The 26,133-nt window shown below is 45.2% G+C and overlaps 1 protein-coding gene across 3 annotated transcripts in view; it reads right to left on the reverse strand.

Moving 5' to 3' along the window:
• Positions 1-512: 512 nt before the first annotated feature.
• Positions 513-26,133, reverse strand: part of herc2 (HECT and RLD domain containing E3 ubiquitin protein ligase 2) — a 42,514-nt gene continuing 16,893 nt past the window's right edge. For 2 of the 3 annotated variants that reach the window (XM_073477267.1, XM_073477265.1), the window contains exons 34-91: positions 25,858-26,009; positions 25,577-25,768; positions 25,295-25,482; positions 24,985-25,177; positions 24,718-24,900; positions 24,434-24,618; positions 24,182-24,329; positions 23,900-24,096; positions 23,549-23,779; positions 23,323-23,461; positions 23,009-23,155; positions 22,482-22,624; positions 21,800-22,067; positions 21,526-21,668; positions 21,305-21,403; positions 21,049-21,217; positions 20,814-20,939; positions 20,479-20,587; positions 20,255-20,394; positions 19,975-20,165; positions 19,759-19,864; positions 19,509-19,600; positions 19,242-19,417; positions 18,792-18,903; positions 18,181-18,262; positions 17,859-18,093; positions 17,552-17,729; positions 17,226-17,307; positions 16,897-17,068; positions 16,657-16,801; positions 15,996-16,221; positions 14,744-14,915; positions 14,209-14,395; positions 12,642-12,785; positions 12,358-12,549; positions 12,115-12,268; positions 11,905-12,012; positions 11,684-11,815; positions 11,333-11,491; positions 11,113-11,231; positions 10,329-10,454; positions 10,081-10,236; positions 9,673-9,987; positions 9,334-9,548; positions 9,038-9,215; positions 8,671-8,832; positions 7,482-7,573; positions 7,246-7,385; positions 6,882-7,069; positions 6,552-6,749; positions 6,372-6,455; positions 5,751-5,892; positions 5,469-5,663; positions 5,090-5,202; positions 3,038-3,228; positions 2,844-2,949; positions 2,548-2,760; positions 513-1,445 (exon numbers count right to left, since the gene is read on the reverse strand). In XM_073477267.1, the coding sequence (XP_073333368.1) occupies positions 1,173-1,445; positions 2,548-2,760; positions 2,844-2,949; positions 3,038-3,228; positions 5,090-5,202; positions 5,469-5,663; positions 5,751-5,892; positions 6,372-6,455; positions 6,552-6,749; positions 6,882-7,069; positions 7,246-7,385; positions 7,482-7,573; positions 8,671-8,832; positions 9,038-9,215; positions 9,334-9,548; positions 9,673-9,987; positions 10,081-10,236; positions 10,329-10,454; positions 11,113-11,231; positions 11,333-11,491; positions 11,684-11,815; positions 11,905-12,012; positions 12,115-12,268; positions 12,358-12,549; positions 12,642-12,785; positions 14,209-14,395; positions 14,744-14,915; positions 15,996-16,221; positions 16,657-16,801; positions 16,897-17,068; positions 17,226-17,307; positions 17,552-17,729; positions 17,859-18,093; positions 18,181-18,262; positions 18,792-18,903; positions 19,242-19,417; positions 19,509-19,600; positions 19,759-19,864; positions 19,975-20,165; positions 20,255-20,394; positions 20,479-20,587; positions 20,814-20,939; positions 21,049-21,217; positions 21,305-21,403; positions 21,526-21,668; positions 21,800-22,067; positions 22,482-22,624; positions 23,009-23,155; positions 23,323-23,461; positions 23,549-23,779; positions 23,900-24,096; positions 24,182-24,329; positions 24,434-24,618; positions 24,718-24,900; positions 24,985-25,177; positions 25,295-25,482; positions 25,577-25,768; positions 25,858-26,009 (9,403 nt within the window). In that variant the 3' untranslated portion in view covers positions 513-1,172. The remainder of the gene's footprint in view (positions 1,446-2,547; positions 2,761-2,843; positions 2,950-3,037; positions 3,229-5,089; positions 5,203-5,468; positions 5,664-5,750; positions 5,893-6,371; positions 6,456-6,551; positions 6,750-6,881; positions 7,070-7,245; positions 7,386-7,481; positions 7,574-8,670; positions 8,833-9,037; positions 9,216-9,333; positions 9,549-9,672; positions 9,988-10,080; positions 10,237-10,328; positions 10,455-11,112; positions 11,232-11,332; positions 11,492-11,683; positions 11,816-11,904; positions 12,013-12,114; positions 12,269-12,357; positions 12,550-12,641; positions 12,786-14,208; positions 14,396-14,743; positions 14,916-15,995; positions 16,222-16,656; positions 16,802-16,896; positions 17,069-17,225; positions 17,308-17,551; positions 17,730-17,858; positions 18,094-18,180; positions 18,263-18,791; positions 18,904-19,241; positions 19,418-19,508; positions 19,601-19,758; positions 19,865-19,974; positions 20,166-20,254; positions 20,395-20,478; positions 20,588-20,813; positions 20,940-21,048; positions 21,218-21,304; positions 21,404-21,525; positions 21,669-21,799; positions 22,068-22,481; positions 22,625-23,008; positions 23,156-23,322; positions 23,462-23,548; positions 23,780-23,899; positions 24,097-24,181; positions 24,330-24,433; positions 24,619-24,717; positions 24,901-24,984; positions 25,178-25,294; positions 25,483-25,576; positions 25,769-25,857; positions 26,010-26,133) is intronic. The other variant, XM_073477266.1, reaches the window with a different exon arrangement.

Consider the following 26,133-nt stretch of genomic DNA (forward strand, 5'->3'; position numbering starts at 1 on the left):
GGCACAGCTGACAACAGCTGGTAATTATGAGATTTCTTTAAATCCCAGAGCTGCGGGGTTAACCGTGATGTCAAGATAACACCCCGCCACCACCCCGCTACAACCTTTGTGACAGTTTATTAAAAAGGATTCTTAAAGAAATCGAAAAGGAAAAATCTGATTTAATTTCGACCAAAGCTCCTCCGCCTGGTGAGAAGAGGGGAGGAAAGCCCGAATGATCCTCTGACCTAGTTTAGAAAAAATTCAATATGATGGTTTTATAAAAGGAGAGCAGGCTGTTAACCCTTTCCAAACAAATAATCCAGAGTACAACGTCTGATAAAGATTTACAGAGAACATTTTGATCATTTTTGAAATGATTCCTGAAACTGCTTGTTTCAATTCGTGTCGCGCTTGTTCCTTTTCAGATCTGCCGTTTGTTCGGCTGCGACGACAACACACACAATCACTGAAGGTAAATCTGAATGAATGTTCAACCAAACCCACACAAAGAGGGCTTCGGCCTTCAGTCGTCCTTTTTTCATTTGAATTTATTAACAGAAATGTATTAACATTTAATATGCAGGAATGAGACCTTTCTGTGAATACATGGCACAATCATATTATATACATTCTTTAAGGAGACAGTGCACAAACATGGTGGAGGGGGGGGGGTAAGTACAGGAATCGTAAAATGACCCTTCAGTGGGCTCTGACCGAGCCGAGTGAGAAACACTGACTTTTTTAAGTTAAAAATGTTTGGGGTTTTTTTTATAAAGAAACATGGCTATTACCAAGAAACAAAAAGTAATACTACTGTTTTGTTGCACATCAATTTCTATATACAAACTAGGGACAGGTAATTCACACAAACCAGAGGGAGAAATCTACCACAGTGCTAGGCTGGAGCCATTTTTTAATTCTGTAACTGTAACAATATACATATTTCCCATGTAACACGACAATTACATGTGCAGCTGATCACCCCACTTTATTTTAAAGAAACTAAATCAGAGCAAACCTGCGTTTGTTCCTCTCTTTAGCTTATAATGCTTTTAAAGCTCATTGCACGTTTTTCCCCCACAGACGTTTGTGTCTTAGTACAATGCCTGTATGAATGTGTGGATTAATTAATAGGTGAGATAAATTGCAGTCTTTCTGTGGCAGCTCCGCCTTTCGATTAAGCTCACAGTTCAGTGTCCAGTTAAGTAGTCCTGGGTGGAGTCCGAAGCGAAGGAGTCGGCGTCTTCGTTGTCGGAGTCTTCGCTGCTGTCGTCAGCGGCGGGCTCCCCGGACAGGGCGATGCGGGCGTAGTCGTCGGTGTCGATGGATTTGCAGAAGTGAATGGCGTATTTCAGTTTCTCCTCCAGCACCTGTTTACACGAGTACCTGGGCAGCTTCAGCAGGAAGAAACATGTGTAGGACTCTGGCAGGAAGTGGTCAGGGGGGTTGTATTTATCCAGCACCTGCAGACAGAGAGAGTTATTAGAGTTATTAGAGTTACACAGTCTCCGAATCAGGTCAAAACAAAGCTGGATTTATACCTCTGTGTTAAGGGGCTACAGCATTAAAAAGTTTAAAAACAAATGTGGTTTAATGCGTTCAACTGTTTTCTGGCTGAGCTCAATGACTTACTGGAGTCTCCACTGGTTGCCTGGCAACCTCTAGGTAAAAGACAACGACTCAGAGTCATTGTTCACGGCCAGGAAAGAAAATAATCCAGCACATCACCTGCAGTAAACTGTTTTTACACAGATCCACACATTCATCTCACTCGCAGCTACACAAATAACAATAATACTAATAATAATAATAATAACAATTTAAATTAAAAGCAAATTCTTTAAACAGGGTTTCTTTTGCATGATTCTCCACAATAAAGCAACATTATGCAAGAATTGGTATTTTTTAGCACCCATACAGTTTTAGAGAGCAATTCACTTTCACATGAGCTGGGGTGAATTTACAAATCGCCATTTCGATCATATTTTACGGAGAAAATTTTCTGTCCGGCTGCTGGAGTCCTCTGATGGACAGGTCTACGCTAGTTAGCTCAGGTAGCTGTTGCAGCTCTCGTATTAGCCGACGCTCCCCACCGCTCTGCTGCCCGCCAGCATTTCCACGCGGTCTCCCCTGCTTCGGGTCAAAGCTCCTTACTTTGCTTGATGTGTAAACACCAACACTCATGATTCTCTGCGCTCACAGTCAGGGCAGAGTCAGCTAACGTTAACAGGACCGCTACCTGCACGGCTAACTGAGAGACAGCTAGCAGCAGTTAGTGGTTACTTAATCAACAAGTTGGCTCTCAGTAATGGTCTGCTCCAGCATAAATTTTTCCACCATAATTTTTGTCTCATTTGTGGTCTGATAAACAGTAACTGAGAATACCAACACAGCCTCCCCTTAGCTGGAGACTAATGACTGGTGGTGTGTGAGTTGGTGGTAAGTCAGTTTACCATCCAAATGATTTTGAAGCTGTTATTTTATTTATTTTAAGCTAAAATATTTGCAATAATTATTAAATAATCAATAATTAAAGTTAGGACTACTCAGGTTTCCTCTTCTTACCTGCACGACAAAGTCTCGCCCACGGAAGTCAGCGATGGTGCGAGGCAGGCGTGTGCGACCCCAGACGAACCTCAGGAACAGAGACCTCTCCGTGTTGGAGAAGGACTCCATCACCTCCCAGAACCACTGAATGAGCGACGATGTCGGCTCCACTCCCTTGTAGGTGGCCACTGACTTCAGCAGGTGGAGAGGGATGTCGGGGCTTCCACACACCTGAGGAGAGGAATACATTTACTATATAACCAGCACACAGAGAGAATAGAGACGTCACAACTTTAAAACCTGCTCTCACTAACCATAGTTTCCAGCTCGTATCCGGTGAAAAGCGACAGCAAGGGAACTGGAACGACTCGAGCCATTCCCTCGCGTACGGCAGAGACCTGCTCGTCAAACTCATGGAGCCTAAAGAGTGGGGAAACAAACAGAGAAAGGTAAACACAAACCAAGATCAGAGAGTCCTAACTTTGTTCATTCAGTGAGGATTTCTCACCTGTAGTTAATAGCCAGGCGGACATATTCTGCTCGGTTCTCCAGGGTGATGTGGGAGTACTTGGAGCTGAGCTGGATGTCCTGGCCGCTGGCGTTGGGCACTGTGAAGGGCAGGGTCATGGCCTCGAACTCCTCGGCTGTGGCCTCGTTGTCCCGGATGTACATCAAACCAGGAATGAAATCCTTATCAACCTGAGGAAGAGAGCAGATCACCGCTTAATATTCTGACACAACTACCACACCCATTTGTCTGAATATAATCTTGTATACACATTCATCTGTTTGTTGTTGTTGTGTGTATTTATGTTTGTCTGCACTCAGGCCCCTCGTGCGCACAACACAGTTCCGGTGAGCTCCATCCGTCTTGTGCTGGATTTACTTCCCATCCAACCTTTCGAATATCTCAAGGGCAAAACCGCGAAACAAGAGCGGCATTGTGCAGGAGAAAGGCCTTTTTTTCCACTCCAGTATCCTCCGAAAGATGGTTCAGGAGCTCATGATCACAGCGTGAGGGCAGGAGTGGACCCTTGAACAAAAGCCGAGATTGTGGCTCACAGCTTCTTCTGCTCAAACGAGTATTGACTTGAACCTTTGAATAGCAGGTACAGTGCGAGTTTGCAGACACGTTTCTTATTGTAGAGCTCAGGCTGCACCCCTGAGCTGATAGGCTTAAGGCTTAATCTGGGGAGGAATGTATAGGAATGTGTTCTTTTTGCAGGTTATAACGTTGATCATGAGGGTTAGAAATGTTACGTAATACGTGTCATAAAGGGAGACATTCCTTCGTGTACCCAGAGACAGCCAAAAGGTTACAGAACATTACAATAATATTACACTAAGCTGCTCGTCAAACAAAGACGCAAGAACAGTTTTGTGCTTTCTCTTTGTGAGGTTTGTCCAACGGCTCGAAGTCAGACTCCGACTCTCCGAACTACATAAACTCAAAGCGAATGGCTGGTTTCAAAACCCCCAATGATGTTTAAAGACGAGATGGTTTGACATGAAGTTAGCCGCTAAAAACATCTTGCTAAAGATGCTCTAGGAGGAGCTTCTTGCCCTCAGCTATAAGGGTGCGATAATAATTTGCACAGGCCGTGAAAACACAAATTCTCTACAGAAGACGATAAAGAATGAATCTGAATCGAATGCAAACAAAGGAGAGGCCTCACTTACATGTCTCTGTTGAATTTCATGGTACAAAAGCATTTCAGTAACCTTCAGCACTGAAAGACACCTTGGAATCAAAGAACTGGCAACCTTACAGGGTTACTCTTTAAAATTATCACATAAAGCACACGAACAAGACGAAAAACTCATAATAAAGCAAATTCTAGAGCGGGGAGAGGTCAGTACACCTTTCTCTGTTAAATTGTAGAAACATTTTGGAAATCCATTTCTTAGTTTCAGCAAGACATGCTGTAATTTGAGACACAGCTACTGTAGGAGGATTTACAGGGACATCTGGTTGTATTCATCCACATAACAAAACATGTCAGTATTATGTGACAGTGAAGGAGATGGACGGATGGCGGATGGAGTCCACGATGTTTCTACAGTAACCCAGAACTGACAAAGTCAAATTCGTACTCCAAACAAATAGGGGGCAGCATATCGCCCGTGAAACCGCTAAATGCTGCTAACAAAGCTGCCGTTAGCTACACAGCTCAGTTAACCAGGCCCCCGGGGCAAGCGCCAGGCTTTAAAGGCAGTTTTCGTAAAATTCATGAAGTCTAGAAGAGCTGCACGATTAAATTATTTTATCTCCATTCTAGTTTTTCACATTCTGTTGATAATTTAAGTTCATTTTTTAATATTTTAAATTAAGATTCTTACATATTGCACCTTTAAGTGTTTTTACTGACAGGTCTGGACCACTTGTGCATTTTGTCTGCACCAGAAAGAAAAATCTATTCAGTTTCTTCTAAATAATCTGAGAAGTGTGTGTTTGTACTCGTGGTTCTTTCATCCAGTGTTATAAAAGTAACATTTTCCTTATCAATCATCGGCAGTGTGTACTTGTAGCCTGTAGAGAGGAGCAGGACTATGAACATACCTCACTGAGGTCGGCAATGGTCAGGTTCATGCCTGCCAGCTGTTTCCACACTGGCTCGGCCAGGTTCAGACTAAGAGGGCTTCCAGTCCGGATTGCAATGCCCAGGAGGACTCCTGCAGACACAGCAAGGCAGAGCGCATTACACACAGATCAAACATGAACAATGCCCTCTCACTGCACTGTGCAGAATGTTTGCAACAAAACAGCAGAAATATCTATTTTAAATGAAGCATGCTCAACAGTTCAGGCCAGGTGTTTTATCAGCGAGAACGCACACGAAGCATTTGTTCATTTTAAAATAAACACGCATATTTTCAGTTTCTGTTTATGGAGGATTAACACCCCAGAAAACCTGACTGGGAGATTAACTGGATTATACCTAGGAAGCGGAACATGCTCATGTGAAGAGGGGACTTGGCGGCGGGGTTGAGCAGGAAACAGTCCCTGTTGGCGCCGGACTCGTCGCGGCCGTTGGGGGTGACAATGAGCAGCGGGGTCAGGGCGTTCTGAAGCTCCTCGCACATTTCGGCGATGGACTCGCTGTAGCCTCCACCACAGTCGTCCACTGACTCCCCTGAGGAAAAAAAAGAAGAAGGGTTCTTAAAACATGAAGAAGGATGAAGAAAAATGCAAACTTTTGGGGAGACAGTGTAGCACCTACCCACAAATTTGACCTTCCACACTCGATGAGGGAGCAGCAGGCTGTCTGGGCTGAACGAACTCATTTTGGCACACATCTGACCAAATACAGACTTGGTTCCGTCAGGACCTGCCAGGCCCCCTTTGCTACGGGAACGCTTCACCTTCAGGGTGAAGAAGAAATAAAAAAAAAGAGATTATGGTCTGGTTTGTTTCTCTTCTGTGCTTAATAACTTCCTGCTAGATAGAAGGGAAGTCCTGACAGGCATGAATTCCTGGATGTGACAGCTCGGATAAAACCGGAGCTACATGGGAGGGAGGGAGGGGTGGGGAGAACAGTGGTCCTGAACGGAGACTGTATGTGGAGTAAAGTCTAAAACTCAGTCCAGGAACTCCTGTAGACAAATCACACACACACACACACACACACACACACACACACACACACACACACCGCAGAAAAAAAAAAAAAAACCCCTTATGAAAGACATCACATGTAATGCTCAGGAGTCTGTCTGGAACACAGCCTCCAAGGGAGAGTAGGGAGGGGGGAGAGAGGTACAGCAAGAGGGAGGAGGAGGCTTGAAGAAAGATGAAAGCGGTTGTGAAACAGATTACGAGCATGTAAATGTTAAAACTCTACCTGTATCCTGTTGAGCTCCACCACAGGTCCATGCTGTCTGTCCCTCACCATTGTAGCTTGCACCACCTTCCTGAAAGCTGCTTCCTGTTCCACCAGACAAATAAGATACTGTTTTAGTGCCAAGCAGACAGTCACTGCTGTTTAAGTTTTATATATAGGTTAAAATTCATGCTATCTCACCTTCCCCTGGGAGATGAGGATGCCCCTGAGCGTGTCGAAACCCACTGAAGGTCCGTGACCCGTCTGACCCAGTCGACCCTCCAGGTCAAACATGGGTATGCAGGGGCAGAAGAGCTCGGAGATGTGATGCAGCAGCAGCAGCCTGTTCCTCAGGGCCATGATGGGGATCTCCTGCAGGTGGTTGTACTCCATGGGAACCTGGAACAAACCACACAGACAGTCAGATTGACAGCATGAAAGGCATCTGCGAGTTTGCTCTGATAACGCTTCTGCTGGCAAAGTTTTACTGCCATCTACTGGAACATATGGACAGAGAAATCTGTACAGTACCTGTGCAGGCAGTTTCCCAGCGTTGGTGGGCTTGCTGGTGGACCAGGCGAGGGTGTGAGCAGAGCCACAGGCCACCCTGTTGATTTTCTTGCCCTGCAGCGCTGCCACAAGCCGCGGCCTCTGGATGGCATTGGTGGTCCCGTCTCCAAGCTGGCCCTCATCGTTGTCACCCCATGTGTACACTTCTCCTGAGCCAAACACAACAGAAAAGCTTTCTGTGAAGCTGCAGTCCAACCAGACTTAGCTGAACTGTTGGGACTCTGATACCAACTGGCAAGATGGCAAAGACTATCTGTAGATAAACAATCTGAATAAACAGAACACGTGAAAAAAAGGAATATCTGCATAAAATGGTCAATCTCACCATCTTCTGTGCAGCACACACAATGCAGTGACCCCGTAGCGATGGCGATGACCTTTTTCCCCTGAAGCCCCTGAACCTGTCTGGGTCGTCGAACGTGGTCGTCAGAGCCGTGGCCTAGCCGGTGATAGTCCCCTTTACCCCTAGAGATGACACGACACACAACTGAGCCATCTTTTCTCCAACAACAGTGAGACAAGACGTTACGAAAGATGCACTCTGTAGTGTGCTGAACATACCACGTGTACACGGCACCAGACTTAGTAAGAGCCACAGAAAACTGAGAGCCACACTCCACTTTGACCACCCCGAGGCCGGTGAGAGAGTCAATCTGAAAACAAGAAATCAATACATCAATCTGAGGATGGACTAGTTCTTACTAACGTGTACCACAACTTCTTAAACATCAAATTCAAGTTTTCAAGGACTTTCCAGGCAACTTCTTTAAAATTCAAGGACCCAACACGGCATAGTTTGAAACATGGACCAAGGGTAAAAACTATGAAAGAACTCTGATTTCTATTCTTTCTATTCTGTCAGTGACTCACGTCTCTTTATGTCTCATGTTCCCCCTTATATGCAGACTTTCAAGGATGTCTGAATCAGAATGGGACTAACATAAAAGAATTAAAAATAGAAATGTAATTAAACAATAAAAAAAAGAGTGTATGTGCTCAGTGAAGGAGTGTGTAGGACTCATTTCAATTTTTCAGATAAGTGAAGTCCAGCTGCAAATGCTGAGTCATCAATGCCAGATTCATTTTACAGACATTCAGTATCAGATGTTTAGATCCTTGAGGGAACATGTTCATTGCTGCATGTTGAGATTATTAATACCTCTTCATCATTCCTGGTGAAGAAACATCCAACACGCAACTCTCAATGGAACCAAATCTGGTTAATTTTCCACATAAATGAGATATGCCATGATAATAGAGCTGCAAATTAAGATTCATTTTATTATCAATTAATCTTCTGATTACTTTCACAATTAATTGATTAATCGAGTCCACAGTGTCGTCTTCAAAATGTTTCCATTGTCCAACCAACTGTCCAAAAGTAAAGACTCTTTATTAATTATCATAAATCACAAAGAAAAGCAAAAAATTAATCGATTATCAACAAAGTCGGAAACTTTTCTCTTCATAAACTAAACAACTAAGTGTTGTAGCTCTACTTGTGATTTAATGGACTTTTCCTAAAAAGTCAAACTGTCCCTTTCATCCCTCTCCATGACCAGGTTTCTTAGTAGCTGACTAAATATTGAAAATAATAGTTGAGGCTTCTCATCTTACAAGAAACCCAAGAAGTTACGTCTGTAGTTTTCAACACACTCTGGTCTCTTCCTGTTTAAAATAACTAGAGAAACAAGTATAAAGTGATGCTCCGGCTGACCTCCGGTGCAAACTGCAGAGTAAATTGCCTCACCTTCATGGGGATTTTGCAGCCATCGCTGCCTCCCCGGCCCAATTTGCCGTAGTCCCCGTCTCCCCAGGACCAGACCATGTCATCGTCTGTTAGACACAGTGTCTGGGCGTCCCCGCTGCCACAGGCTACGTCGATGACCCTGTGACCCTGGAGTGCATCCACCTGGATAAACCACATGGACACCAACATCAGTTTTATCTCACCGTGACCCTTGTAGGAGTGAGGCGGAGTAAAACTGTTTGATTCCTGTCCAAACGCTTCGGGTCGACAGTTATTCTTTTTTAGCCTTTTTAGTTGACTGGCAAGCCCTGAGCGCACTACGTGTATACTGCAGTATTTTGAGTAACCGAGTTGAATGATCACTAACCAGCTTGGGTTTGAGCTGGTCCTCGCTGTCTCCATGACCCAGACGTCCGTAGCGACCCTTGCCCCAGGTGAAGAGTTCTCCACTGGCAGTGATGCAGGCGCTGTGTGCCCCTCCGGCTGCGATATCCACCACTTCCACTCCCCTCAGGGACTCAATTACACGAGGACGGTCACAGGGACTAAAGTCAAGAGGAGTCACAGTTACTATAAAAGCACTTAATCCTTAATTCTTACAGTGACATGGATTTGTATTGACGTGTGTTGTGAGCTGAAAATTGTGGGTGATTCGGTCTCGACCTTCTGTTCCCATGGCCGAGTTTTCCGTCCTCGGCCTCTCCCCACGAGTAGACTTCTCCCTCGGAGGACAGCGCCAGGCAGTGCTTCCCTCCAGAGTTCACAGCCACTTTCCTGATGTAGACGTGCTGGATGGACTCCAGTAGAGTCGGGGTGGACACAGACTCTGTGCCTCCGATACCCAATCTGCCTCCAGCTCCATATCCTGTTGCATACAGCTGAGGATAAAGACAACATATGTTAGACTGACAGTATATTACATTTCCTGAAAGTCATCAGATTGACATTGTTGATCAATGCTCTAATAAAAAACATGCAGCCTACGTGAGTTGTTTCAAATACCTTTCCATCAGCAGTGACAGCAAACAGAGTCTGCTCCCCGCCGATAAGCTGCACCGGCCGCAGTGTGGCGAGGGCTTCAGTGGGAGTGGGCACTTTGACCTTTGCGCCCTCGATGCCCCCCAGCTGACCTCTGTGGTTGTGGCCCCAGCCGTAGATGGTGCCGCTCCCCCCGGCGGAGAGGGTCCAGTCGTCTGGCCGTCGGTTCATCCACTGTACAAGCTGCTCGTCGTGCTCGCGCTTGAACAAGTCGTGACTCTCATGGAGGCTGTTCATGGTTTCGTGATCGGCCATGAGCTCCCGGACTTTCTTTGTCACCTTCAAAGAGGAACGGATAAAATGGAGGGAAAAGGATTAAGATCATTTTCCCGTCAAAGTGCGCTGAAGGAAAAGTAAAGGTCAGACGCTCACCTCATCCAGAAAGGGTCTTGGTAGAGACGTTCTCTTGTCTAGAGCCACGGCGACTCTGGAGGCGGTGCAGTACCGGCGGAACCAGGCCCACTTATGGGTCTCGGCACAGCAGGGTAAAGTATCCAGCTCAAGATCGCAGGCAAGAGCAACCAAAACCTGAACAAAAGGTTCAAATTAGCTTAGCATCTGTAAAGATTCCAACACACACTCAACCCATTGTATTGTAAAGGAAACAAACGTGAGCATACCTTGAAAAATGGACTATGAAGCAGCTGCTTCCCTCCCCTGACAATGGGGTCCTCGTACTCATATTGCCTCTGCAGAGCCTCTGGTAGCCCCTTCACTAGAGCGGCCAGCGCACTGCCTGTGAAACTCTGTAGGAAAAAAACAGGTCATCGATCAATTTCTAAATCTAAATCTAGGCTTTGTTTATTTGTATCCATGTTACAGTTCTCAAAGAATTAAACAAAACATAACAGAAAACTGCAGCACTGCAGTAGATGGTATACGAGGTGAAGGGAAGAAAAATTAGCTGCGAGAGTGGAAAGCAAATACATTACAAAAAGGTACAAAAATGTAATCAATGGAACAAATAAACAGTCAGAAATCGTCTCCTACACTATCAATAACAATTGAAGAAGCCCGGCACACACAATTACCGCAGGCAGAGTGATGCCATTGATCACTTATCTTGTTGAAGCTTCTCAGCAACACAATTATTTCCGCAAAACATTCAGTTACCCTCGCAAAACTACATTAATTCTAATCTAAATCTACTTGCATGCGCTGTACACAGTGTGTGAGCAGATATCAAGAAAACACTGAAAGGAAAACAATAAGAAGACTACGTCAAAACCTCGTATATGGCTGGATTGTGTTTCTGTGCAAAAGTGTTGCCAATTCATTAGTCAGTGGTGGAGTTTACTAAATGAATTCCTGGATTTGAAATGCTCTAGTGCAAAAAAACAATAAAATAGGGTTATAGGTATAAGGTAATAAAATAGAAACATTTCAGTTAAGCTGTTTACCCACCATAGAGCGAGCTTCGCCTTCACTGTCACCCAGCAGCCTGTTGATGTTGATGGACTGACCGTACTCTGTGGTCAGGAGCTTTCGTAGTCTCTGCAGAGCCCACATCCTGTGTCCCGCAGCTGGACAGAGTGACATCAAATACAACAAGAGTACATATTTAATCTCTTATAGAAAATGTATCAAATACATTTGGACATAAATCTGGACAATCATACTGTACCTAGAGCACTAAGTTGGGCACAAGCAGCGAGGGAGGCAGCCAGGCGAGGCACGATGCTCCTGTTGGAGGCAAAATTGAGCCTGAAGTCCAGCAGACAGGTGACCAAGTCCATGGAGGGGCAGGACAGGATACAGCGATCTGACAGCAAGTCTTTGGGACCTGAAGAAAGACAGGAAAAAGGCTCAGTGTACATCCCAGTTTAGTGGAACACTTATGGTATGATGTCACTTTATCTGGTTTATTTATGCCAATGCGCAGAGGGAGTTTTGTTTTGACAGGTCACTCCGTGCAGTTTGATATCCGGTGACAAAACTAGTGTCAGCGCTTGTTGTGTGTCTTCATGCAGCTCACCAGCAGCAGGCATGATGGGGTAGACAGTGAAGCGCCAGCCCCAGCCGTTGACAGAGCCATCGCTGGTGAACTTCCATTTGAGTTCGTCTCCTGGGATCCTTAACTCGCTGGACCAGTCAGACCACTCCCGACCTGAAGCACACACGGCATGTCGCCACATTAATATTTGATTCATTGCCATACACTCTACACTCTTAGATTTACGGTCTCCCTCTCGTCACCTGATCTGACAGAGACAATCCGATTGGCTCCGTCCATGATTGTTAGCGGGTCGTGGCGTCTCTCGGTTGAACACTGTCGGTCGAACTCTATCCTTAAACCTTCGGCACCTATGATAGGAAATAAGAGATGTTGTCTACATCCAAAAGGCAAATCATATCAAACAAGATCCTGAATTTAAACTAACCAATAGTCCTGTTTCCCTTTCTTACCTGGGATTTTCACAGTACCACTGGTGGAGGTGTCGTCTGTGTACGGATGGCTGCTCTCCACAACAACTGGCTGAGAGGACAGACGGCCACTCTGTGAGTCTGTAGCAACGTCTTCCAACTCAGTGACGCACAACTCCAGCAGCATGTCAGCAACCTGCACACCACAGAGACCCCAAGATGTCAAATGTTACCCTTTACTTTAAATCACTACATGGAATCAAAAACCAGAATACAGTAAATCACCTGTGGATAAGCTGTCCCCATGCCGGACAGCACAGCAGACAGCACTTCCTTGCCTTTCTCCCCAGAGCGAAGAGACACTGCTAGTTTGAGCACGTCCACCATAACACGTGTATCATCAGGCACAAGCAGGCTGGTGAACTCATCGAGGTACTGAGGCTCTGGACCGACCACTTTACTCTGGCTCTCCGAGTCCTGAAGGTGGACATAAAATAAAAACATGGATGAGTAAGGTACATATAGCTGAGGTTAATGGCTTCCACACGTGCTCAGTTAGACAGACTTACCTCTTTGGTCTTTGTCATGGTTTCAGCTATGATGCTGGCTGCTCCGGGGTCATCAGTGACGGGGATGAAAGGACGTGAGGAGGCTCCAGAGGCAGAGGGAGTCATAGCTGATGATGGAGTGACAGCTTCTTCTGATGAGGCGACCTGCTCACACACAGAAACACACATATGATAGGGCCATATAACAAGGAACATACGGACTGTGTGACAGCATTAAATATATATATTTAATAATATATCAGTTCATAGCCGTACGTTATTGAAACTTTATTTATTTTAATACCGAGTGATATGATGAATATTTATTCTCAATAGCTGGAATAATTATAATGAAGTATAAATGTCTCGTGCATGATTTTAAACACATTTCATAGAATTCAACAGTAGTTCAAGTATGGTGTACTTCGAAACCTTGTGATCTTTCTTAGTATTTAGAGTAAAATTATGTGAGTTTAAAAACTGCTAACAAAAAGCCGTTGCCTTTGATTTATCCCCAAGTTCAGGAGATGGATAAGATACATAAGAATCAGCTACAAGGTGAAAAAAAAAAAAAAGACGCTTTGCAAAACTTCCTGTTCCTATTTTGCATTTAGTTGTCCTACACGTTCTAGATAAAAGTTGATAAAAGCCAATGTTTTTGGAAAAGAACAATAAGTATCTGGCAGGAAAATTTTACTGTGTATGCAGCTGACATTTTTTTAAAGCTATACAAACTTGAAGATTTTCATTAAATGAAACTCCTTTTTAAAAACCATCTATGGTCTGCATGTTTTCCGAAATAGCCATTTAATGCATGAGCTTTCTATGGTGGCTATGTGCCGCCATTACCTCACTGGATTTTGATTGCTTTCACACTCCTGAGGGTTTCACCATGCTGCATCTCATTCAGTGCAATTTTATCTCATTGATATCAACCTGTTTACTGTTCACTTTAGACCGTATCAGACTTATATTAAGCTAATGCTAATGCACACGGAACATCCTACTTGGTGCCTCATATGGAAAGTGGTCAACTGGCGAAACACAGGATGACTTTTATTGTGAAGTAGCCACAGTAAATGCTGTGTATGTCACCACCGTTAGCACTGGCTATAAACATTTATCAAAAATGCATCTAAAACACAAGAAAACGGTCATTTTTCATTAGTGTTAGTACGTAGAATCACACATGCTGTTATAAACCAGTACCTACAGGTGTCAGCAAATCAACCAAGACTGAAATCTTAAGGATCTTAATGTAATTTTCACTGTGGTAGAAAATTCTGAGTTGTAATCATGATCAAAGCCCTGTGAGAGTTTGTGGTGTTTCCAAGTTGAACCTCAATATAGTTTGCTGATGGCTGCAGCTGCACACCTGGTCATTATGGAGAAAAATGCACATTGCATAGTCACTTTTTTAGAGTAAATCAGCATAAAATGCAGTTGAGGCAGCGGTTTTGTGACCAAAAAAAAACAAAAAAACAAATAGCATGGGAACACCCTCACTCACAGTTATTACATTAACAAGTTTCTCAAGGTTGGCGTATGTAAAAAGAAGTCGAAAAAAAATATACATTGCGTTCCTCACCTCTCCCTTCTTGTCTTGCCAGGGATTAGGGCTGACTCGTTCCTCAACCTCAGGCAGGACGGGAGGACTTTCCTCATCGCTCACGCTGGATGAGGATGAGGAGTCTGACGGGGGAACAGGTGAGCTGGAAGGACACTCCGTTGGCAGAATCATGCTGGCTGGCATCAGAGCGCCGACCACTGCATCCCTGGGGAAACGCACAACACATCCTGTCAACAGTAATACCCACTGATGACAATTACCAGTGCCAGTCCGCCGGTTTAATCATTTAGAGGTCGCACACAGTTTCAGCTCATCCTGTTCAGAATTCATGCCTCAGCAGGGAGTCGCTCACCTCTAGTTTGTAAACACAGCAATTAGGATTTTAAGTGATGATTAACAAGATGGTCCTGAAACCCAACGTGAATCTATGCATGGCTGAACTGATTCCAGGTTAGATGTGGAGGCCATTTCAAGATTTGAGATGTGTGTTACAGTTCAATAACGTTCTTCTATGTCTTCTGGACAACCAGTCGAGGCTGTGCAGACAACATACCTTGCATACAAGATTTGGAGGGCTGACAGTACATGAGACAGAGCCTGCTGTTTGGCCAAGTTGCCATCCAGACTGAGGAGGATCTTGGCCAGCGAGGGGCGATTAGGCTTCACGTTGCTCTGCCCACTCATCTTGTTGTTCACCGCTGATGAGTCACTGTCTGACTGGACGCCTGCGGTGTACAACAACAAAACAATGAGACATGCTGTCATTGATGGGAAGCACCCTAAACCAGCCCCAGCCGTTATCAGCCAGTCCCAGAGCTGCAGTGCCAACTAAATCAGCCCTGCAGTTCTGGACATACAGTATAGCTCCAGTCCAACCTGTGCCAGTTCTCCAGAAGAAACTGCAACAGCTGTCTAGATAAGAAGACGTTGGATGCACATATTTACAGGCAGGACAAGAAATGGGGTCTGCAACTGTGCAGGCAACTGTAGGTTTTCTTTTATAAAGAGGACTACATGTGCAGGTCTGAAAATGCTTCTGCTAATTTTGTCCCAAACTTCTAAGAATTACGCTTAAGAGTCAAAAGGAGTGTGAAGAATAAATATAAGATGCTTAACTCCTAACTAGAGCAAAGTGGAGGAGAAAACTTAAGAGCCGTTCTCAAGTGATCACATGATTAATCACATGTAAACTATGTATAGTATATACATAGTATATGTTTAGCCAATCAGAGAAGAGGATTTTACCAAGATCTGCCCATTGGTTATTCTTTAAACAAATCCTTAAAATGTATTCAGTCATAAAAGAAGAAAAAGAATGATAATCTAATATGTTAGGGACAAAAAAGAAATCATTTAGTACCACAAGGTCAGGTGCAGACTGAAAGGGAACATGGAAAGTGATTAATGTCATCTTTAATTATGCCAAGAAAATATAACAAATGCTCAAATCAAGGACAAATACTAGACTAAAAACAAACCTATTCTGAATTTTCCATACAGCCTCAGCTATTGCGATATTATTCATTATTTATGACCAATCATTTTTTGTACATTCAGTCCAAAACATGTCCCAGAGCATTTCACTTTTATTTTAAGTCCAAATTTCTACTTCAGGTTGTTTGATAAATTGAGGCTCTAGTCTGATGATGAAAGAACAGCTCCCTCTTGTGGACAACCTGCTAAACATACTATATGTGTGTGTTTGTGAGACACATACAAAGAATCATTACAATCCTAACCACCACGACTGACAAAGACTGTGTAGGTGGTTTGTGTTAACAGCCTGCAAGGAAAAGGAGGATTACCTAAATAGGATGCTCCGAGGGAGTCCCTGGCCGTCTGGAACAGTACTGGCTCGTGAACTGAGGGCGTGGTCACGTCCACAGTGGTCCAGGCCACGCTGTGGGACGAGCCGCAGGCCACACGAGTGATCTTCTGTCCTTCCAGACCCTGCACCAGGGTGGGCTTCCTGTTGACCGTGGTGGTGCCGTTCCCCTGCTGCCCATGATCATTGTCGCCCCACGCAAACACCTGACGGACACACAACACCATCATTAGATTAGTTTAGTCAGTGTTCAGTGAAAGAAAGCATGTGTTGAACAAATGTTGAAGTACATAACTCTACACAGCAGGACTAAAGAAAAGCCACACAAGAAAAAGTAATGGCAGCACTCCAAGCACTCAATCTTAACAACCTCTTAAAGTGGTCAAATATTGAGTAGCTGCCTCTCATCATTGGAAGTGATGTGCTAACGTTATTAAATTTGTTCTGACGGAAGGTATTATACAAGATGAAATAAGCTGTGTAACGGCAAAGGTCAGAGGTGTAGAGCGCGAGTCGATAAATAAACTCCCGCTGCGGAAGGAGAGATCCACGGATCTGGACCAGTGCCATGGCAGTAAATGAGCAGAGTGCCTGAACTATGTGCTCTGGTTTATAATTCCCTGATGGAGGTCAGTACAAACCTGTCCTGTGTCTGTAACAGCCAAACAGTGCAGCGCTCCAACAGCGACGTGGACAATCTTTTTGCCTCTCAGTCCCTCCACCATCTGGGGCTTCCGCACATGAACGTCGGTGCCATGGCCCAGTCGGAAGTAGTCGCCTTTGCCCCTGTTTGGAAACACAAATCATGAAACACTCCTTGGAACAGAAAAGGGGAATTGCTGAATGACCCGAAGAGTCGCTGTCTCATTCGTCCATCTTACCAGGTCCACACAACTCCAGACTTAGTGAGCGCCAAGGAGAACTGTGCTCCGCATTCAATCTGGCACACTCCCTGCCCGTTGAGCCTCTCGATGTTCTGGGGGATGTTGCAGCCCTCGCTGCCCCCACGACCCAGCTTCCCAAAATCTCCATCGCCCCAGGAGAACACCAACCCTGACAGAAATGAACACATACGTTACCACCTGGAAACTGAGACACATCCATCTAAGCAAAAAGAAAACTTCTACACGGTATTAAGGGGATTTTGTGGCATCTTCATTGTTGCTATTTGTCTAAATTCCACAGGATTTCTTTAAGTTCATTGAATTACCTTCATCAGTGAGGGCTAAAGTTTGAGCATCCCTGCTCCCACAAGCCACCTGGATAACGCGGTGTCCCAGAAGCACTTTTACCTAGATGACGAAGACATGTGCATGGTCAATTTACACTCATCATTGTATACATGGAGTCATACCAGCAAAACATCATAAGTATAAGTCTTTCTTTAGGGAACCTTAAGCTCTCATGAATTACATTCTCAGTGCTGTATATCTCTGTGATAAAGTTTCTGGCTGTTATTTTGCCATTTAAGAACCTTGAGCCCATCATTGTCCCTGCAAAGTAAAGAAATACCCAAGGAGGGAGATACAGACATACCAGTTTAGGCCTCAGCTGAGTAGTGTTGTCCCCATGTCCAAGTCGGCCATATTCGCCCAGACCCCAGCTGTACAGCTCCCCACTGGAGGTGATGGCAGCACTGTGAGAGCTGCCACAAGCTATGTCACGGATGCGCTTGGTCTTTAGTGCCTCAATCAGCCGAGGCTTGTCACAGTTCCTAAGACAGAAAATCAAGACATCATTAGAATAACTTGTCCATAACGCTGCATCAATGACCGCCAACAGTACTGATATACCCAAATGTGTATCTCTGAGATATGAACAGTTTCAGTGCAAGATAACATACATTCTGCTGAAGTGTCCCAGTTTGCCGTCGTCTCCCTCTCCCCATGAGAAGACCTTCCCGTCCACAGTCAGGGCCATGGCGTGGCGCCCACCAGAGTGCACGGCGACCTTCTTCACCACGTAGTTACTGAGTGCGGTGATCTGACGAGGGATTGGGATGGTGCCGCTGGACAGGCCCAGGCCCAACCTGCCGTTAGTGGCCTCTCCACATGCGTAGATCTTCCCCTCGACCGTCACTACAACAAGGACACAATGGTTAAATTCAGCATGAGGGCATGTCACTGTATAAAAGAACATTAGCTCCAGAAACATGTATCACCCACCTGCAAAGAGGCTTTTGGAGCCGCCGGCTACTTGAACCACATTGAGTGCAGAGAGAGTTTCTGAGAAGGAGGGCACCTTGATCTGTGAAGGACACAAACCAAACTGATTAGAGAATGCAGCACCAGAGAGACACGTCTGCTCCCATCTGCTGTACACCGGTGGGCATATAGTGTTCGACACATCCTCAAATGTGCTTATCATACAGTAAGCCCCAGACAGAGCATAGGCCTGTGTTACATGGGGTCACTGGTGGAAAATAGTCAAGTACATTACAAACTCTACTTATCGGTCAATAATTATTTGTCACTTTGCAGGTGAAGATTTTACATTCACCAAAACAGCAGGCTACATAGATAAAATGACCTCCACCATGACCAGCTACAGTGTCAAAATGCTCCTCACATGTTAATGCAGCAGAGCTAAGAATCCAATAACAGCAACTATAATGACTGGTAGCTACCTAGGAAAACACTTTTTTTCATATGTCATTTTAGTGCTGTGTAAAGCTCAAACTATGTGTGTTGTCATCACAAGCATTTGAGGCATGTAAGCCATAGCATAGTTCGGCCAAGTGGCTAATTTAGGATCTCAAATACACTGTAAGCTTCACCTTGGAACCCTTGAGTCCTCCCAGCTGGTCCTTGTCATTCAGCCCCCAGACAAACACTTTGGTCCTGATTGTGGCTGCAGACTCCAGTCCCGATGACTTCTTCCGACCAAGACTAGAGGACAAAACACAAACACGCACGGTGAGATCCTGGATGTGAATGCACTTTATTTTAATTTAAGTGTTCTTGTGTTGATTGTGTGAAAATAAATAAATAAATAAATAAAAGATCTAGTAAGCAGCTGTATAGTTAAATGTTCACTGCTGGAACAGACCAAACACACTCTTAATGGATCTTAATGTTCCACAACTGTGGAAATCTTTCATTATGACATTAAGTCATGCACCTGTAAGACTGTACAGGATGCTTGTTAAAGATGAGATAGATATCTTCAACCACACCACACATATTCCTTCAAGCATTTTAAATCCTTATGTCTCAGCCGATCGTACCTCCCAGTGGCAGTTTTGTCGTCATCCTCTTCTTCATTGTCGGATGCCAGGAAAGGGACTGTGGCCAGGTCTTCGTCCTCTGCTCTGATGCGTCCAACGATACCAAGTCCATGAATCTTACAGTCTATACCAGAGCTGCGGCACTGTTTTATTGCGATCTCGATGTATCTGTGATACTGTGGGGGAAGACAAAATTTGAGTTAATACAACAAGGCAAAAACATTAATTAGAAGTTGTTGTCAATTACTAAGTTTTAAGCCAACCCACCTCTGTACAGTCACTGAGGAGAAGCACAGTGGTGTCTGTGGGATTGATGTTAATCGTCTTCAGCTCAATCAAGTTGTTCAAAGAGCTTCCACCTGTATATTGAGGGGGAAAAAAGTTACCTGTGGTTCCAATATCGTTTTAAATGTCAAATTCAAGGACTTTTCAAGGACCCAAGACTGCATAGTTTGAGCATCTGTCCAAATAAAGTCAAGTTTATAAACTTATAAAGAGCAACGTAAATCTAACCCACCTGACACCACCACTAGTGAGGGCATGTAGCTGCTGTCTGCTGGGTCCACCATCATCTTCAGCCTGTGCACGAGAACGTCAGGGAAGAGCTCGAGACGAATCCAGTGCTGCAGATGACGGAATGACAAATCCTGTCAGATGAGGCATTACACTTTAATAAAGCCAAACTAAACAGACTGTCATCCAGCTTATTAGAGTATGCAATTCAATCTCGTGCCTTTCCCTGCGAGCCGGAGGACTGCCAGCACTGATCACTGCAGTCAATGAGGCGTGACGCCTGGTTAACGGAGGATGACACGTTGAGGCTCTTGACAGCGCGGGACCAATCGTCAATCAGCATCCCTCGTTGGTTGCTGTGATGCTTCTTGAGCTGTTTTCCTGAGCGGCCGCAGAAAGCTGGAGACTGGCCTGATTGTGGAGAAGATGGACAACAGGTTCACACACACAGATAGAAACAGAAACACCACAGATGGTATCTCAGTGAATGTGTGACTAACCGGGCTCGTTGATTCTGCCAAAGGAATGTCTGGTGTTGTGTTTGCGGGTCTTGAAGCAGTTTTCACAGAAGTCAAAGTCGTCGCAGTTCCTGCATTTGAACCTGGCGCCGTTTATAGGGAACATTTGGCAGCCATCGCACCTGCAGACAACACAAGGAGCTATTGAGTATCACACTTAGATGTATCAATAACTGGGCTGATAGAAACCTTAAACAAATCCATACCTCACTCCAGGGTGAACACTGGGGACCAGTTCCATTTCAGACAACAAACCAGTCCAGTGGGACTGCTGAGGGAAGTCTACGATCACATCCTTTCCATTGGCACTGAAAGCTGAAACAAACCATTTGGCTCCATTAGTACAGAGTGGATTTAGCTAACAGCTTTAAAAAGGTGTACTGTTTAAAGAGTGGACACATGTGGAAGGTCACTCCAAACTTATAAGGGGCCGTATATCACCAGAGGAACCACCAATTGCTGCTATTTAGCGGAGTCTGCCTAGATACATCTTTCAAATTACACATTTAACTATGAAGTTGAGCTACAAAGACTGCCTTACCTTTCACAACCCCAACACTCCTGTGAGTGACGGAGCCCCATTTGTACTTTGGTGTGGTGACTGTGGGCTTCACTCTCACTTTGTCACCGATCTTTATATGGGAAGGAGAACTTTGTGGTGGGAATCCTGGAAAAACAAACAACAAATGTTAAAGGATGAAGAGAAAATGTGCTGTCAAGATTTCCCCTCAACTAATCACTTTTTGCTACATCACATTAGAATCACACCAGCTTACCAAGTAGCTCGATGTGGATGTATCGGACCCAGTACGTTCCTCCTTTCTGCTGCCAGTCACACTGCACATTCAAGTCATGAAGTCCGTCTCTGTCCAGCTTGATCACTTTCCCGACATCTCCGTCATACACTTCCTCGTACGTTCTGCAGCACTTTACCATCATCCCCACCTGAAGAGAAGTCACCGATCCATCAGACTTCTGTCACAGTTCATCAGAGCAGTTTTAGAGAAATCTTTGAAAGGCTGCTGATCTTACCTGAATGTTCTCTCTCACGTACACAGCATAATCATCGTTGCTTTGGAAATCGGATCTCTTCTTAAACGTTTGGCTTTCAGTCACCACTGCTCCTGGAGGCTAATGTCACACACATATAAAGATAGTATTAGTCATGTCAAGAGGAGAATTTGGCAGGCTTAGTGGCAGGTGACTCATTATTGAGTGTTTTTATGGCAGAAATAAAAGAAAGGGTATTGTACCACAGGGAAAGTTGGCTCGGCTTCCTCGAGCTCCTCCAGCACCTCCTCATCAGAGTACTCGTCTGACACCGTGTCGGCATCTGACAGCTCAGTGACGTGAATGTCTGGATGGTCCAACAGCCAGCCCACTAGAGCCTCAACACCTGAAAGTAGATTTCAAAACAATACATCACAAACGTACCAGACAAACTACGGCAGTGACAGCTCCAGAGTTTGGTGACACAATCTTACCAATGTATTCACAAACTCAGGTTTGTGTCATGTGAAACTGTACCTGGGACACCAGAGGCACTGCCTGTAGTTCCAGAGAGCGACTTCAAGGCAAACTCGATGTTCTTCCGCGGGAAGCCCATCTCCATCAGCTGGAGGACGATGGGTAAGGGAGGGATGGGGGAGGTCTTCTGTTTCTTCTGTTTGGGAGGTCGGACATGTTGTACGGTGACAGGTGTGGTGGCCTCGCTGGAGCTGCTCTCCTCAAACAGTGGAGAGGACGGGTGGGCTGATTCTACAGCCAGGTACTGACAAACTGCCAGAGCTGCAGCCTGCATGTACAACCATACAGATAAGACTGTGGTCAAAACTAATACACCAGCACTAACTTATGCAACATCACTACTGACATGGTTTCTGCAGGTTCCTACAAGTAATTAATTTAAGATCTTTTAAGACCTTTATGAATTTAAGACCTATTTCACCTCCATGCCGGCAAGAAAAACTGCAGCCAGGAGTTGCAGGAGATAACATTGTTAATGTAGCGTAACATATTGTAAAATATTTTTATGATTACACCACGGTTTTTTGCAGTGGTTTTATGTTTTTCTTACTTCCTATGTGACTCTAATCCCTTTATGCCTTAAATGCAGCGTAAAGGTTAAAGACCTCATCAACTTTTGGAAAACTTTTAGAAAACCCTGTATCTAACAGGGGTGTAACAAAAGATATGTCCATTGACTCACCTCCATCTCTTGCCTGTCAAAAATGGCTTTGATGGGGGAGGGCTGAGTGGCAGCAGACAGCAGCTGCTGCAGGAGAATCAATGGAGGTAAGGGGCCCTCAGGGGACAAGTCCCCTACATCAGGAGATGACACCACTGGATCTTCTGCAAAACCAAAAAGAAGAGCGGTGTCATGAAAAAGCCCAAACAGTACAGATAAGTAATTGCAAAATGGTGCTTCATAAAATAATGCTTTCTAAACTTTTACATCCACCCACATGTAATCTAAACAAAAACCCTCCGAAGTGTGCAAGATAAGCAGACTAGTTTGTCCTCCCACACAAAAAAACATTGCCACACTGTGTGATGACCCAGTGGGAGTCATGATGTTGACCCAAACAATAATAACACTTTTTCTTTGTAATGGCATTGAGTGTGCAATTACAAAAAACAACAAACAAAGCAATAAAAACTGTGAAATTAAAAAAAGAAGTAGTCCACCCTGTGACCTCCTCAGAAACACAGCCCCTCGACCGGGTGAGCTCTTACCAATGGGGTTGGGCCCTATATCCACGACCGCCGGTTGGGAGAGGATCTGCCGTAGTTTGTCCTGATGAGAGAGCAGGGCCCGTCCTGCCTTCAGAATGTACAGCCTCAGCTGCTGACACCGCAGCAAATGGATGTCTACCTGGTCAGCTGTAAAAACAACAGGCTTGATTTAATCCACTGGACTTGATCTCTGGGCCCTGAACACTCAATCTACACAATCTTCCACAGCCTAAAACATTTTGTTGTGGTCATTATTGGTAAAGAAAAAATGAGACAAGGTTACATTTATCGTAAGTCATGCATATTACCTGTACCTGTAAGCCCTCGACTTAGAGACTTCTTCATGCGTTGTTTCTCCAGTTTGCTTCCAGCCAGGCTGACCAGCTGAGCCCAGACTGCCAGCATCGGCTCAGTGAAAGGCAGGTTCTGCACACTGAAGGTCACTGCAGGCAGCTTTTTTGACAACAAAAAAAGACCGTCATTATTTATTATCTATTAAGTATAATTAGAGCTAATGAGAGCATCTAAAAAAGTCTGTACCGGTTTGAGATGACTGAGCAAGCAAACCCTGCAGGTCCTCATCTCGTGAAACTGGACGGTGATGCGTCCTTTTGGGGTGATGCGAGTGACTGTTCCCTCTCCATACTCCTCATGAATGACTTGGCCTCCTAGCCTGAGGCGGCCATCAATTCCCCCAATGACTGCCAGCACTGCCATCAGACTGCCGACTCTAGGACCCTCTGAATCAGGAAAGTACTCCTCCAGGAAACACTGAAATAAAGAGAGGAAGCACTTACAGTCACCATTTTGTTAGAACTTATCAATGAAAGCACTAATACATACACACACATACAATAATTGAATATTGCATGGTACGGCAATAATTCTTACTGCTTCAGACTGGCAGCCTGCCATAACATCTCCAATGGAGCTCAGCTGAGTGTTGATGTAATCGTTTATCATGTTGTTCCACTGGCCCAGAGAGTGCAGAGTGCGCAGGACAGAAACAATCTCCTCCGCCAGCGTGCTGCTGTGAGTGGCTGTAAGAGACGCCTGAGGGCGGGACTTCCTCCTTCGTAATGATCCTTCTGTGTGGAGGAAGTAGTCATTTAAATCATTTTTAATAACAAACATCACATTTCCACTAAGCCTGTGTATGATTCATCGACATACCTCTGAGGAGCGGCAGGTCTGAGGAGCAGGTGCTGAGTAGGCTTCCCAAGAAGTTGAACAACTTCTCCACCAGGAACTTCATGTCGTGAGAGCTTTCCGTCTTGTCCCATGAGGGCAACACTGCCTGCAGGAGACGCAGTGCCAGGATCTGGGAACACACGTGGTGCACAAAACAAGTGTTAGGAGCTGGTTTTCGCCTGAAATGTAACATTTTCCTACAGAATCCAGAGAAACCAATGTGAATTATCCTACCTGTCTCTGCAGAGTAATAGCATTGAAGGACTGGTGTCCCTCTACAATTCGGATGAGCAGGCCAATCCACGCAGAGGTGCTGAGCGTGCTGCACATCTGGGGCATGAGAGCGATGCTACGTATGAAACCCAGCGTACACCAGCTCCTGTGCTGCTCCCGAGAGACCAGCCTGTGGGAATGACAGCCTGACAAAAAAGATGGGTCCACTTAGAATAAAATTAAAAACCAACAACTTGTCTTGCAAAATGACAAAATGTTTATTATCAACATGGCAGTTCAGCTACCTGACTTGTCATTAGCTCCACTTTCCACGAGCATCCTCAGCAGCCCGCAGAGCGTCCGTGTAGCGTCCGTCTGCAACACCTCTGCATAGATCCCGGCTGAGAGAGACAGAGTCTTCAGCAGGTTGACGGTGCTGGTTAGCATCATAGCTGTCGGGTGGCTGCTCTTCTCCATCAGCTCGCCTTCTGTAACAACGAGAGGAGATCGTAACGGTCATTATTTGAATCGCACACTTTGTTTGTAGCTGTTTGTCAGTACTGTGAACTGACCCGTGTCATCCTCTGTGTCGGAGTCCTCAGTGGGGGGCTGGGCAGCTGGTGGTGGCTCTGCCAGTTTAAGGTCGTATTTGCCCTCTTTGCCCATCCTGTAAGAGTTGGTGCTGCTAGTATCCCACTGGACCCTGATCCAGCCGTCCTCGCCCAGCTCCCCGATGACCCGGCCGAGACCTGGTGCGGGTCCGTCCTGGACAGAGCATGCACAGGGTCAAATATAATCACTCTGGCTTTTTCTCACCTGCTGTAATAATTACAAGCACTCATCCATCAACTACTAAAATGACCTCGAAATGCATTCAGGTACCTGATCTCCCCATTTCCAGTCGACTCCCCTCATAACCCTGGTTCCTATCTTCATCATGGCAGCCAGCTCAGGGCCGGAGGCAGGTAGAGGGGCGGGTGTAGCCTCCTTTCTGGACTCTTCCAGTACTGTGGCTGAGCCTCCCAGTGCACATAAACTCAGGTCCTCCTCACTGCTGTCTGTGCTAGGCCCTGGATACACCACAGGAAGAGAAATCAAACACCTCTATCCATGAATGCAGATGCCCCTCTACTTCTACTCTGTATTTGACTGGACAGTACTCACCTATGAGCCGGAGTATACTCTGTGTGAGGGCCAATAAGCCAGAATTTAGCAAGAGACTAAGGCTGTTGGACCCATGTTTCAGGGACAGCATGTGTATCATAGACAAGAGGAAGCGGGCTTGTGGAATGGTGCCAAGACTTGGTCCTGCAGGGTTCTCATTAGTGATGGTCTGCAAAGGAACAGGCTGCACACCTGCTTCCAAGAACAGAAAGGCAATGCGTTAGTTTGTGTGTCTAAAAAAGTATATCATAATAGTACAAGTTTGAGAAGGCGCCACTCACCGAGCTCTTTGAAGCGGGCGCTGGCCTCCAGCAGGATGTTACGAACATTATGGATGGCCCAGGAATACAACTTGCCGAAGGTCACTTCCAAAAGCATGCGGTTGAAGGGAGGGATCAGATCCACGTCCTTCAGGCAGTCAGACAGAGGCTCTCTGATAATGAGAGTTGAGACTTTAGAGGGCATATTACCTGACCACAACAACACTGTAGCGAAAACAGATACTATCATTACATTGAAGAAGAAATGCAATGTCAGAATTTTAATATTTACAATAT

Source organism: Pagrus major, chromosome 11 (genome assembly GCF_040436345.1).
Source record: "Pagrus major chromosome 11, Pma_NU_1.0".
Taxonomy (NCBI): domain Eukaryota; kingdom Metazoa; phylum Chordata; class Actinopteri; order Spariformes; family Sparidae; genus Pagrus; species Pagrus major.